Source organism: Dunckerocampus dactyliophorus, chromosome 11 (genome assembly GCF_027744805.1).
Source record: "Dunckerocampus dactyliophorus isolate RoL2022-P2 chromosome 11, RoL_Ddac_1.1, whole genome shotgun sequence".
Taxonomy (NCBI): Eukaryota; Metazoa; Chordata; class Actinopteri; order Syngnathiformes; family Syngnathidae; genus Dunckerocampus; species Dunckerocampus dactyliophorus.
The window spans coordinates 20,167,158-20,181,836 of NC_072829.1; the positions used below are offsets into that span (position 1 = coordinate 20,167,158).

The 14,679-nt window shown below is 39.7% G+C and overlaps 1 protein-coding gene across 14 annotated transcripts in view; it reads right to left on the minus strand.

The window, feature by feature from the left end:
* Positions 1-14,679, minus strand: part of tenm2a (teneurin transmembrane protein 2a) — a 296,346-nt gene that overhangs the window by 176,717 nt on the left and 104,950 nt on the right. For 7 of the 14 annotated variants that reach the window (XM_054791378.1, XM_054791384.1, XM_054791389.1 and 4 more), the window contains one exon: positions 6,918-6,968. The exons of the other annotated variants lie outside the window; for them this stretch is intronic. In XM_054791378.1, coding sequence (XP_054647353.1) covers positions 6,918-6,968 — 51 coding nt within the window. The remainder of the gene's footprint in view (positions 1-6,917; positions 6,969-14,679) is intronic. 14 annotated transcript variants of the gene reach the window in all.

The following is a 14,679-nucleotide window of genomic DNA, read 5'->3' on the forward strand; positions in this document are numbered from 1 at the left end:
ATTATGGTGACTTGCTGCTGTCTGCCCTAAAATAGATAGCCATGACTTTGCAAAGGATCACTGTGAAAAAGGCTTGAGTACACATGGACTGACCCATTGATCCGATTTAAAGGTGATTGGGTTGTGCTATTGATTGTCACTGTGGCGACTGCAGCATAGACAAAGCTTTTAGTGCAGCGAGGAAAAGGAAGACATGCAAAAACATTCCTCAGCAGCCTAAATAGAAAGACAACTGAGAATTTTGTTGCAAAAGAAAAGATTTGGCAGTCGATGAGATGGCAGCCTGTCCAACATGGTTATAGTGATGAAAGGCAGTCAGATACTCACTAGCAGTGTTTCTGATGATTTGTCAGCTTTGAGCATTAAGTGGCAAAAACAAGACCATTTTCACAATCAGGGGTTAGAGACTCCAATATGGATTTGCTATTCTCTTCCCCCTTATCTGTCTGTCTGCAAAACAAAGCCAAGCTATTAAAGTGAGTATTGAGTGGAGACAAAATGGTTTGAAGAGAAATATTGACATCAGTGTAGCCATTTTTTAACAGCTTTTTTCCTGCTGGTTTTAAATTAGAATCCATTTCTTTGCTTGGCATCCACGCTGTGCATGAGCAGCAAAGATGAGTTCATGGATTTGCATTAGTAAAAGTGCTGCAGGTCACCGGTTGGCCTGTCTGGTGGGACATTATGAGACCTGTTTGATCCAGAGTAAAGATGACACTTTGGAAAGTGCTAGGTTCTGTTTTATGCAAATTCTCTACAATGCAGGGTGACACTCAGGAGTTAACCCTGCCGTTAGTTTTTGTGTCAACAGTGGTTATTAGAGTATGAGCACAAGTAGAAGGCCAGCTTGGGACTGCATGAGGAAAAGCATCTGGATGCTGACAGAAATGTAAGTTTGGTGGTCAATTTCTGTCGCTGAAGGAACTACAAAAACGCACTCCAAAAAGCTAAGCGGCCGATTTCTGTGGAAAAGCACGTGACCGGCACATGCTGATCAATACCTTTCAGTGCCCATCACAAAAAACGATCACCTGTGGCTCGTACTATTCCAGCTTGCAGCCTGTAGAGATCCCCGTGTGCAGTGGCGTGCCTTACTTAATGTCTTTGGTAGTGTCCCTCTCCCACTTTCCTTCATACTACACAGGCGTGCCACAGCAAACCCAACATGTCTATTGTGTGGAACTTCTATTCCATTTGTGAGAGTGATGTAAAGTTTACATCCTGCAACACACGCCACTAAAAATATCTATAATGCTTTAATTTAATACAGTATTTGAAGAACAAACACTTAACGGAGTATGGTGAGTTTTTGAGGCTCATGGCACAGCAACAGTCAAATGGCATCTAACATAGTCAACACTCGACCATATGGGCATGACAGCCAGAGGGATAAGCAAATAATTAGAAAAATGATTGAATTCATGGGTCGAGATGACCAGCATTACAACTGCTTTCTCACTTGGAGCCCTATTGCTGCTACCTGAAAGGAAATATTTCACAGACAGCACTGCCAGAGCTCCACCAGACAATGTTCTCACATCGAAAGTCTCCTAAAAGAAGGCGTTTCTCAGCCTCTGTAAGTTTCACGAGTGATACCTGTCTATGTTCTCTTGAAAAAGTATGTCAAATATTTGTCTAAATTATGGTGATTTTACAGTTCCTTTTTTCAGATCCTAAGCCAATATCAGGGATACAGCCAAGAACACCGGACCCCTTGAAAAAAAAAAATTCACGTTGGGGACCCCCCCTTTTTATTTTTTAATATTTACCTATTTTTTGGGGGCCTCAGGTGCCTTTGGAATTGTCCTAGCCTTTCCCCCGTGTATATAATATCATTCATCATAATAAATATAGTAATAATCAGTATCGGAATTGGCAGCATAAAACCCTGATTGGTGCATCCCTAGTTTACACCTTTACCAGGGTAAACAAAGTACAAGTGCTCAATGTAAATGTCAACAAACCGCAGTCTTCAGACTCATGTAGTAAGAGAGCGCTTTGGATATGAACAAAGCCGGCCTGTGATGAAATATAAAAATATTTGAAATCCTGCACACTATATGGACAAATGCACATTTATGGTTTTGTTAGGTCGACATCCGGAGGACAATTTGTGAGATCGGAGGTCACTGTATGTTACTGTTCATCCCAGGTGTAGAGGAACGTGAGAGTCCTGACCTGACCTCATCAAACACGTCCGACCTCGCTTTGTGCACTGGGACAGAGCGACGCTTGAAGTGAAAAGGCTGTTATTGTAAGATGAAGGACAGGGCGGGGTCTATTTGGTCTAGCCCAACCCCTTATCGATAAATTAATTGGCCGAGAGGTGTGTCCGAGACCTTTGTCCATATAGTGTATGTCTCATTTTCTGCATATTTCAAACAAACAAGGTGATGCCAAGCCTCTCCCCACCACGCTGTGTGGCACCCCACAGCACCGGGCTCCATTTGATGAGACAGTATGGGGCGCAGATCGATATGGATTAAAACTCTGCATGTAGCTACTTATTGACTTCTCCACTATGCTGTCTGAAGCAAAATGTGTCCAACCATTATGATGGATTGTGCAATTTTAGCCTTTTATAACATTGAGGAAAAGTGGAGTCCAGGAGGTAAACTAGCGCAAACTGAAAGTCATTATGATAACAAAAATAAAGAAATAAATAAAATCACCACCACCCATTGGGCAGAGCTATCAAGCTGCTTAGAAAACTGCATAGCGGGGGAGCTGGAATCAGCATCACATTCCACCTGCCACACCTCGACAAAAGCACACACGTACAGTACGCACAGTGACAGGCCTGGCGGTACAGGGCCCTACCCTCAAGACAGTTCTGGACTCCCTGTAGGGCTCTGCGGGACTCCAGAGATTATCTCGGCGCTCACAGACAGTCACAGAATGTTAATCCTCAGCCATCTTTTTTTTAACTGTACTGTTAAATCTCAATCGGATTCTCAATCATTCCTCCTCCGGAATCCCGCCCACTTCCAGTCCTTTCTTTATCCATTACTCCCCATGCTCCGGCTGAAGCCTACTAAATCTTGCCCACTGCGCTTGATCCTCTTTCCATCATCTGATTTTAACTCTATCCTCTCTCTTCATCCCTGATTTTCTTGGAAGCTACAAGACCTATCCTCACTCTCTCTTATGCGTTCTCTGTAGCAGCTCAGCCCACTGTCAACTGTGCATTGATCCTCTCATTTCCTAGAAAACAAAACACCCATCAGTTTGTCATAATCACTCTGCAGGAGTAGGAAGCTCTGAACAAGCAGCCGAGACTCCGCTTTTGGATAAGTACTGTATGTGCTGAATTAGTTCTATTTTTTAAATTTAAAAGGAGGACCCAGCTGAGGTTTTAATGGCACAGTTGATTACCTTTTGTTAATGATGACACTGATTCTCATTTCTTTTTATTTGTTTTCAGGAACAATAACGTGACAGCTGCAGGAACTGTTCCTAATCCAAATGATAAAAACAACCCAACACTTCCTTCTCTTTTCACTCTGATTTGCTATCTGTTGCTCGTGTATTTCATGACTTGTCCCAGAAGACTTTTTTTTTTTTTTTTCTGAGACACGAGGCCTTCTTCCAAACAATAAAAGTCTTTTGTCAGCAGTCTTCACACTTTTACCTTTCATGAGCAGAGAAATAGATACAAAGCAAATAGATAAGCAAGCTAAAATCGAAAATCCATATACAGGTAACAATCCCAATAACTCAACAAATTTAACACACTAATGCCCCACCTGAGAATCTTGCACCATTGTTGCATATCCAACTCTGGAAGGAATATTTGCCAGATATAATTTCACACATATTACAAGTCCTTGTGAAGAACAGAAATATTGCATCTGTTCCTCACACAAATACTGGATGTAGGGGTACTACAGGGCATGTATTCCACTGTCCACCAGTGGATACAATATTCCCTAAAGCATATAAACAAATCTGAACAAAAGGCTGGATTTGCTACCTTAGTGCATGGATGTATAGTCTACTGTATTTAATGTAGGACAGTATGTACAGTACACTGAACAACAACACAGGGTGGGCCAAAAGTAGGGTTACAGTTAACAATTGGACATTTTACATTTATTAGAAATTTAGAAATTCATTTACATACATTATATTTACATATTAGACATTTTACACTGAATATTTAACCTCTCAAGTGATCAAAATGTCCACCTTCTACCTTGCAACAATCTTCATATCTGTCCAAAACACTCTGGACGACACAAATTCCGATCTCCATAAATTTCAGTGAATGCATCTGAAATTTTATCTTTCAATTCATTCACGGTGTTGCAATTTCTCTCATAAACCTTGTTCTTGGCTACACCCCAACAAAATACATCTATTGGTGCCAGGTCAGGTGAACGTGGTGGCCATTCTATTCTGCCCCGTCTTCCAAAGCAACGCTGCGGAAAGGCTTGATGAAGATGCTGTACTCTCTTACTGTCCGCGCTGAACGTGGAGGTGCTCCATCTTGCTGGAAGCACACTTTGTCAACGTTAGCTTTGGTTCTGAGTTGTGGTACTACCACGTCACGAAGCAACCCTACTTTTGGCTCACCCTGTATAAATGCATTTGTTTTTGTTTTTCCCGAGCGCGTGAAGTCAGGTGCAGCGAGGATGGGAGCACTACACAATAACAGCTTGGCAGCTTCAAAGGAATTTTGGCACTCAGAGGACCAAATGAATGATGTTTTTGGGTTTACTAGACTTGTGAGCGGAGCAACCACGTCGGCAAAGTTCTTACACAATCCTCGGTAGTACCCACACATTCCGAAAAATCTGTGCAATGATTTTCTAGTCTGGGGTAACAGGACACACCTGTCCCTGCCCTACTTGTTACAGTACCTTTTCCAAATTCACATTTAGCCTGGTTTAGTGTGAGAGAAGTGTTCAAAAATGTTCGTGAAGGTGGCTACATGATGGCTGAATAGGTAACTACATTGTTTGCAATGACTTTCTTTTGGGGGGGTCAACGGTTGTCATACATGTGCATTGAAAAGTTTACAGTAGGTCAAATTAAGTTCCTGCAAAGATTGTACTGCATTTTAGGTTCATCCTGAAATATGACCTAAAAGCCAAATATCCCAAACCTTTTGTGAGTAGTCTACTCTATATACTTATATATTGCTGCTACATGTGCCCAATAACTGTTGTTTGTGTCGCATTTTATGTAATATCTAGCAGTAATTATGGAAATATTGTGAGAGAAAAATGCATTTTTAATGAATTCCTATTTAATATTATTATATTTCTTTCTTTCATTATATACCTGTAAGTTGTCCCCTTTTTTAGATTCCAACATATTGTCATGTAACTGATTGTTTCTTTCCAATATTTTGATTATTGCTGTAAGCTAGTCTATTTGCTCTGATTCAACTTCTTATGAGCATGAGCTAGATCGGGGATACGCTGATCGTACGCTCTTCTTCAGCAGATATTAAGATATTAAGTCCTTCTATAGCTGTGTGCCAGTAGACGCAACGTTAAGTCCACACTCGATGTCCTTCCGCATGTAGCATAATATTGTTTTATTAACTTGTTAGCTGAGTGAGAAAATATTACAAGTAGATTTCAAAATAACTTTGCATTGATAGTTTATTGATTGAATTATTAACTGAGTGCCTTAATATAAGTACAGTATAAATATAACTGTTTGATAATTAACTGAGTGAGTGATTACAAGTAGTTTATAGAATTAATGCCTTATTAAACAATTAGCTAAGTAGATGGACAACTTTTTAAGTATGTCAAAGGTCAAACAGAAATACTGCGAGCTCACAATAAGCGAAGGCCAGCCGGGACCAGCAGCCAGATATGGGAACAAAACATAGTCAAAATAGGCCTTGAGACAGACTGGGAAGTATATGCTGTTTGTGCAAAAAAAGTGTCAACAAGTCAGCAAAAGCCTGCTGGCGTCACACAACTTCGTAAAAGAATCCGGGAGACAGTTATCTGGGGAGACACTGGCGCCAATGGTCTGAAGAAAACAATGATAAAAAGGCATAGGGGACTAGCGACCAGGGCGGCTCTCGCTCCTTCTGGTCAGGAAGCCACAGGAGGACATTAGGATGGACAGCTGGTCCGGATATCTGAAGAATATGAAATTATTCAGTTTTTTTTTTATTATTATTATTATTTATTTTTCAATACATTTTGTAAGTGAAATACCAGTGTGTGAGTCTTTTTTCCTTCTCATAACTGGAGATTAATAAACACGTAAGGGGAGGTGAAATAGATTTGGTGAAATTAATTTTCTAAAGTGGTCCTTTTGACCATTAGGAGAATTTCATTTCCAACACCCTCCAAGTTGGCCAAGTCGCCCATAAACATGGCACGCACCTCGAGATGGCGTAGCAAGCACAGAGCACCAACATGTGTTTCAGCTTTTCAAAAGCAAACAACACCTTCTGGGAAATGTCCACTGATCAATGAGAAATGCGTGTAAAGTAGATTAATCACAACAAAAGAAGTTCAGAAATGGAGATGTGAAAAAAAGCTTTGCCTTCTGAAAGGAGTCTCTAAAAGAAAAAAAATATTTGATCATCCTTACCGCAATCAGTACAACTTCTCTCGATGAGACGTTTGAACAAAATGTAATGGCGTAATGTCGAGTGTGGTGTAGAGGTGTGAATGGTACAGCAATTACAACAATATGAACAATTACAATTTCCAAAAGAGCCTTTTCAACCGACTGGGGTATAATGTTGTATTCATTCATCTGCGACCCAGATAAAAGCTATTATGCTGTGTTCAACAGCCTCTATTATCCAGGCATCAACAATACAGACAGACAGACAGAGTCAATTACAGTTAAAATCACAGGAAACACAACTACATAATAAAAAACAGATATTGATGTGTTGGGTATTCTACGAGAGGCTATACACCGTCATGACTTACTGATCACATAGTCCCCAAATGGATCCTCATTCTCCTCATCATCTAGATAAGCTGAAGGGGAGGAATTGAGGGGAGAAAAAGGGAACAAGGAGAAAAGAAACAGAAAAATATGATGAATGGAGGGGTAAAAAGGATGAAACATTTGAAATTAAAATATAAAAACTTAAAGAACGTGCTGAACAAAATACATTATAAAGAAATATTACAGAGAAAAGAAAAGTGAACATCGACTTATGCACTCTTCTCATTGCTATTCTCGATTAGCTCTGTCGTTCATTGGGAGCACAGCTCTGACCATTAAACTTCATTACAAATAGTTTCAGCACCACACAGAAGAAAACATTATCATGTGGCATATTTTATTTTATTTTACTTCTCCCAATCTGTCTTCCGTCCCCTCGTACATTTGACGATGACGTGAGAGACCATCGAAGCCATTATGATAATAGTAAGTTAGAAAGTCTGGTGCCACTGATATATCAGTAAGCCTATGACTGAGTTTTACCTGATGATTACGCTGTCTCACTCTGCCTATTAGAAACGAGTGACACCCGTCACATTGACGACGTGCGCGGAAGTCTCCCTCAATTCTCTCTACCTCTTCATTGGAAGTTTATGTGTCCCTTTCCCTTTTTATGTCCATTAAATTTAAATTGCTCCCCACTTTAATATAGGTAAACATCCACCCACCTTTGCCAGAAGTCAAACTGCAGTATATCCCTGCTAAATGTGCCATGGTCAACGGTAAGTGGTATTTTTGCAAAGCATTCAAAAAGCAGAGAAATTTACTGAGTGGGATCAATGAGTGCTGAGGCACATAGAGCGTAAAAGTCACCATCATTCTGCTGACTCAATAAATTAAGAGTTCCTAACTTTCTCCAGCTTTAACTTCAGAACAAAAGCTATGGTCGCTGTGGTCGAGCAGCTGTGTGCAAGCCATACATGACCGAGCACAAAGCAAAGGGTTTGATAAATAAATAGATGATAAATAGTCTGACTTTGTTGGAAACATGAGGAGCATTACCATACCCATTCTCCTATACCAGGGGTCGGCAACCTTTACTATCAAAACAGCCATTTTGCGTCCTCTTCCAGTCAAGAAACATAGTCTGTAGACGCAAAACATGGCACAGCTTATTAACTTTTGGAAGTTTTAATCTTTTTTCAATTTTAACTGTCAGAATTCAACTAACAGAAGTACATAGTGCATGTGTAGGCCTCCTGTACATTGAAATACGTTCAATACTGAACTATGTAGGCTTATGTGAGTCACTCCCGTATTTGTGTAAAATTAAAACAAAACGGAGCCAACTTTAACATAAAATATATATATATATATATATATATATATATATATATATATATATATATATATATATATATATATATATATATATCAGAGTTCACATATCAGTTCTGTCTGTTCAATATCATTTACATCACTTGGCTCATCACAGGCAATTTAATATGCTTGCGCTTAATTAATGTTATCAATTTGCTTACTGGTGATGTTTGCTGCCATTCTACTGGTCCTGCCCTTGACTGTCTTTGCAGAAAGAGGCTTTCTTTCATTTTCAGAATAATTTCCTGTTTCTTTTTTCTTTAATTTGGAGAATAGATACTCTGATATTTTTTTGAAAGATTCTTTCACGTATTCTCCAGCTGTTAACGGCTTCCCCGTCTTTACGATCTCTCAACACTAGCAGCTGTAGTTGAGTTTGGAGTGTTGATCCACTTCTTGAAAGTGCTGTATATTTGCTCTGTTCAACCTTTTGTAGTAGTTCCGAAATCACTCTCTTACGCCCATCTGCAGTTGGGTACTTTTTAGAAAAAGCTGTGCGTGGCAGGGCTCCAAGTGAGAGAGCAGTCGGCAAACACGGTGTCTTCCACTGCTGAGGGAGGCTGGTCATCTAGTCCGATGAATTCAATTATTTTTGGGGTTATTTGCTTTAGACGTCTGACTACGCACATACGGGTGAATGCTGTCCACCGTCTTGGCTACATTAGCTGCCATCTGACATCGTGAGCCTCGAAAACTCACCATACTCCATCAAGTGTTTGTTCTTCAAATGCCGTAATGAATTAAAGCTTTTTAACGTACTACCCCGGCAAGATATTTTTCGTGGCATCTTTTGCAGAGTGCAAAATGTACATCACTCTCACAAACGGCAGGAAAGTTCCACATGGCAGACATGTTTGTTTTGGATTTGGCACACCTGCGCAGTGTAAAGAAATATGGATGTGGCAGACTGCATGCTGCAATAGTACGGGCCACAGGTGATCGGCTTTTGTGATCTGCGTTGAAAGGCAATTATCGGTATACAGTATGCTGAAAACTTGCTTTTTCACAGAAATCGGTCGATATTGATCGATGGCCGATCGATCGGAGCATCCCTACTTTCAACAGAAATATACAGTATGTCCATTCAGAAATAAACTCTGTTTTCTTCCAAGATTTTTCTTTAGGGACGTATTCATGATCATTGATAGCTTACTGCGGGGGTAGCACACTCACACTCACTCTTTTTCATGTTTCACTGCACACACTGGTTCCCTTCCCCCTTGCCTTGCTCATCCAATCAGCAGTGTAGATGCATTCACGGACTTGCAGTGAATCGGATATTTTAAACTCTTTTTGAAAATGCACATTCCCTCCACTTCGGTGTTAAAAACATCACAGAAAGCAGTGATATTGGAAAGCAGTGATATTGCCTTGTTGAATTTCTTGGCTTGGCCAAGGTCAACGACAACTTGCAACGTGTCATCGTGTCAAGACATTTTGGACATTTCTGTTCTTCCAATTTTTAGGGAACAGTTTAGAGAAGACCCTTTGCTGTGTCTTGGTGCACAAAACAAGGTTCATAAAGACATAATGTGGTGTAAAATAACTTGTGAGCAAACATTTTTTTGATGAACCAGACTTCCACATTGTACTCAGAATAAATATACAAAAATCCCATACACACATCACTAAATACTGGTAATAACATGTCTTGTCTCAGGTGTTTTCCACCACACAAAAAAAGAGTTCACATACATTATTGTAACTTTATTCTTCGGCTTTGAGAATAAGGCTGCAGGTGCATTTGCTTTCGCAGGGCTCTCTCGATTAAAAATGGGTGTGGTTCAGGTCCAATAAAGACAGTGTCGGACCTGACATGGGTGTGGCTACATGTTTTTTATAATCATCATCTTGTTTATTTTCCCAAGTCTCAGTTCCATTTGTGCAATGTTTCTGTTTCAGGCAGTGCATCATCACTCACAAGGAAGCCTTCATGATCTTTGTATTTTGACATTCCAGGGGATGATACACCATATGACACAAAACAGTAAATACACCAAATCTGACCAAATTTTCAGCTTGGATTTGTTAAATGGGTATCTTATTCTATATATGTTCTTCTTCTATATACTGTATATTGATATATTCATCAATATAGTGTAACATGTCTTACATTCATGACAATTGTGTCATTCCCAACTAAAAAAATCACCTCATTTGGCTCCTCCTAATTCAGAGGAAGAGTGGTTCTACTCAGAGTTTCTCCCGGATGACAGTGCTTCTCACATTATCTCTAAGGGAGCGCCTAGCCACCCTACGGAGAAAACAAATTTCGGCTACTTGTATTCTCAAATCTTGTCCTTTCGGTCACTACCCAGAGCTCGTCATCATAGGTGGTCAACAATATTACTTCCTCAACAAATAGTTTTACTTACATTTTTGAACTAAGACATTATTTCCAATTAAAACCTCGCCCAAGGCTCATGAATACATCATTCAGATCGATACTGTTGGGCCGGGCTGCTCAGGGTGAAGTGTTGCTCATTTGTAGCACCTACTGTTCGAAAACAGTTGCAAGGTCTCATGGAACACCGTGCATATTCAAAGGTGAGCAAGTAAGCAAAATAAATAAGACTTATGGTGAGTATGCTGAGCTCTGATTCTAACTGCAGGAAATTGTCAGACCAACACACACACACAGCATGCTGCGTTCGGGACTCTTTTGCAGCTCACGTAGCTCTTGTTGCATGTGCAAAAAAAGTCCTTGAACCATTTGGTGAGGTGGTATGGAAACACACACACACAAACACACACACACATGCACAGACACACAGGCGTGTGTGTATTTGTGTAAGCGGAATGTCAGTGCTGCTCTTACACACCATTCATCACAAGCGACTAATTCTGTTAGACCATTGTCGAGACGTTCGCACCCCGCGTTGCTCTCTGAAAACTCAATCAGAGACTAATGCCGCCAACCTTTCCAGCACACATGCCGACTCACGCCCAGTTTCCTGCACATCAGCAGAGACCCTGAAGGGACAGCATTGGTCTCGAGGGACCCCGTCAGTCCAACGCTATAAGTGCTGCTTGAATTTGATAGACAGGTAGTGCAGTGAACTGTGTTATTCGTGGGAACTGTGGCATTACTGGGAGATAATTGTGTAACAACTGGGTATCATTTTGAGCTCTATTACTATCAAAATGGAAATAATCATGGCTAAATATTTAAGATCCTTTCAGTGAGTGTGTGTGTTTGTGATTTATATTACTTAAATTATAATGATTTTATCCAGTATATTATATTGTATTATTTATGTATTTAAATTATTATTATCATTCAAGAAAACAACAAAAAAGGGGAAATATCAGCGAAGAACATGCCGAATGGAGGGCAGGGTTAGACAGTAAATCCAGACTAAATTTAGCGCCACCTTTTCATTCTCTAATTATGAGATTAATACATCCCGTCACACACGTCACAATGCTGGCCTATGATTTATTATCTAGTGGAACAGATGGAGTGATTGAGACAGAGAGAGATGACAGAGAGAAATATTGTCTGAAGGAAGCTAATCAGCATGCCAGTGTCATTAGGCCACTAGACTGCAGAGTATGCAGCCATGATGCGTCTTTGTTTATAAACTCAGCTTGCAATAAAACCCAAGATTTATTAAAGGTCAAGCAACTTGGTGGCATCGAGGAGCAGCTGGCATCCCAATTTCGGCCAATCCAATTTCAAATTTAAGCGTGGTGGCTCAAGGGAAAATTAAATAAGTCAAACTCTGAAGTCTGAGTGCAGTGTTTTATTTCTTCAAGTAAGCTAATTAACACAGTTGAGACAGAGGAATGGAGAGTGACATACTGACAGTCAAATGATAAATTACAAAATTACAGAGATGGAACATCAACATATATATTCAACAATGCTCTTCATGGCTGCTACTTCTGCAGACGAACACGCAACAAGCTCATGCTGGGGTACCATATATTTAGTATTTCATCCCAATGGATCCTTGCACCAGTCCCCAAACAAAAGCCACTCATAATTAAGGTTTCAGTATCTGGTAGTTTCTTATCTGAGAATAGGGCTTGTGCAGGTTAACCCTCTGGAATTGTATAGAAAAACAAATTATGGGGTGCAACGATAAAGAAAATGTACAGTTTTTAAATTAAATGTATCTGGTGCTGCTGTACCTGCCTCATTTTCTGCTGTGTATACTTAAATGTTAGAAGCATATACAGTAAAACTAATATAGCACCTTGCAAAAACAATCCATCCATCCATCTTCTATGCCGCTTATCCTCAATAGGATCGCGGGGGTATGCTGGAGCCTATCCCAGCTGCCTTCGGTGCGAGAGGCGGGGCACACCCTGGACTGGTCGCAGGCCAATCGCAGTTGCACCATTCACACTCACATTCATACCTACGGACAATTTAGAGTCGTCAATTAACCTAACATGCCTGTTTTCACAATTCAATTCAACGTAGTTATACATAATTCATCAATAGTACTGTTCATATGTACTACGTAACAATGCAAAACGCAGCTCTTTAAAATGACTTTGATGGCAGGCTATAAAACAAGATTTAGTTAGTGGCAAATATTGATTTATCTAATGCACGGTGCATTTGTTAATATCACCATTCAATCATTTTGCCTGGATATTTGTAAAAATCTGCCCCTGCTGACAGAAAGCGATGCTGAACCTGAATTACATCCAGGCCTTGTGTTTAATGAAAGAGAAAAGCAGAGGCATGCACGCACAAAGCAGCGAACTGTAACCCTGCCCTGGGCTTCAGGTGTAAATCAATGTCAAAGCTCGGCCTTATTTCACCTAATGCATGTTTTAATCATTTTCCCCTCCTGATCAATGCATTTTGAATGGGGCCATCATGTGAGGCTGTGGGAATTTACAAGCTCTGCATTCTTTTGGTTGTGTTTCCAGACGGACGTTTTACGAGGCAGCGCGGAGTGCGACACTAAATCTCTTCCTCCACTTTGCCAAAATGAAATCTCCTGATGCTGCTCTTCACGCCCATATTTGTTTGTCTCACTATGGTGCTTGCACAAATTGAACTCACCATCAGCTCTGCCAAGTCAGTGTTCTACTCTCTTTATTTTAATAGTGTCTGGAAGGGGCAATAAAAGAGAAGCGTCTAAATTCAATACTTGACAATAAAGTGGGATGTAGGAAAACTCTGGAATCTTCCGTGTTTATGAAACTCACTTCAAAAGTTTCATCTACTCGAGTAAATAAATTCAACATAACTATCACCATTCATTAAAAGCATGAATACGTATGGGGTTCTAAATGTAAAAATTCACACTTTTTTAGCTGATATATTTTGAACATTTAGCTCACTTTTCTCACATTTAAGTCATTTTCTTAACATCTGAGGTAAAAATGAAATAGTGAATCTGAATGGCAAAGCTATGTCTGAATGCTAAAGCTCAGTGTTTAATGTACATGGCAATGCTACTGTAAATCTAAATGTCAAACCAAAATGATAAACATTACATCTAAATATACATGTGAAAAATAAATGTTTAATCTAAGTGAAAATATGAAATATGTTAAATGTTAAAAAGAAAATTTTAATCTAAATGTACATTTTATATAGTATAAATATGGAATATATATGTTATGTCTAAATATAAATAGCATATCTAAATATGAATTAAATTAAATGTTAAATCTTGAAATAAATGTTTTGAAAATATGCAAATAGCCGGCACCTCTCAGTGCACGCAGACCCGCCCACAGCTCTGACCGCTGTGCCGTGAATGCAAAGTGAAGTGAGGGGGATGGACCACATGGTCGGTTCTCTCCCAAGTAGGAGAGATTTAACGGTCGGTTATGGCAGGTGTTCGTGCTCCACTCTAAGGTGCTTGCCTGTGTTTTGGTTCTTTCTTTTTTTTATTTGCTCATCGTTTTGTTCATGTCTGCACGAACAAATTAGTCATTTCCTCATACATCTTCAAGTATTCAAAAAACAAATAATATACCTCTAAAATTGCACAGCCCGCACGGACTGTACACGTTTCGGTGTGTCTTACTTCTACTGTAAAAGTTTATTACCAAAGAGCATGTTTTTAGCTGTATTACAGTGTAGTCATTAACACATGTCATCCGTAAATACACAGTGGATCACACGCTTCATCAGCAGGCCTCATCACGACGTTGGTCAATACAGCCTTTAAATGATTATTTACCTCCACCTGTTTAAAATGTTGCAAATTGTGTAGTTTGGCGCTCATTGTGTTGAGACTGGCAAAGGCGCCAAACACCTTGACTGACGAATCGTATCTGTCAACGTATCACACTTTTTAATTTGTTATTGGCTGACTTTTTTATTGACTTTCCATCCCCTCCATACACACACATTCAAAAATAGGACAAGATGAAATATCTGAAGAACATCCAAAGAAGAAGAAAACTATTGAAATGATTAAATGTTTTTCTCCAAGAGAAACA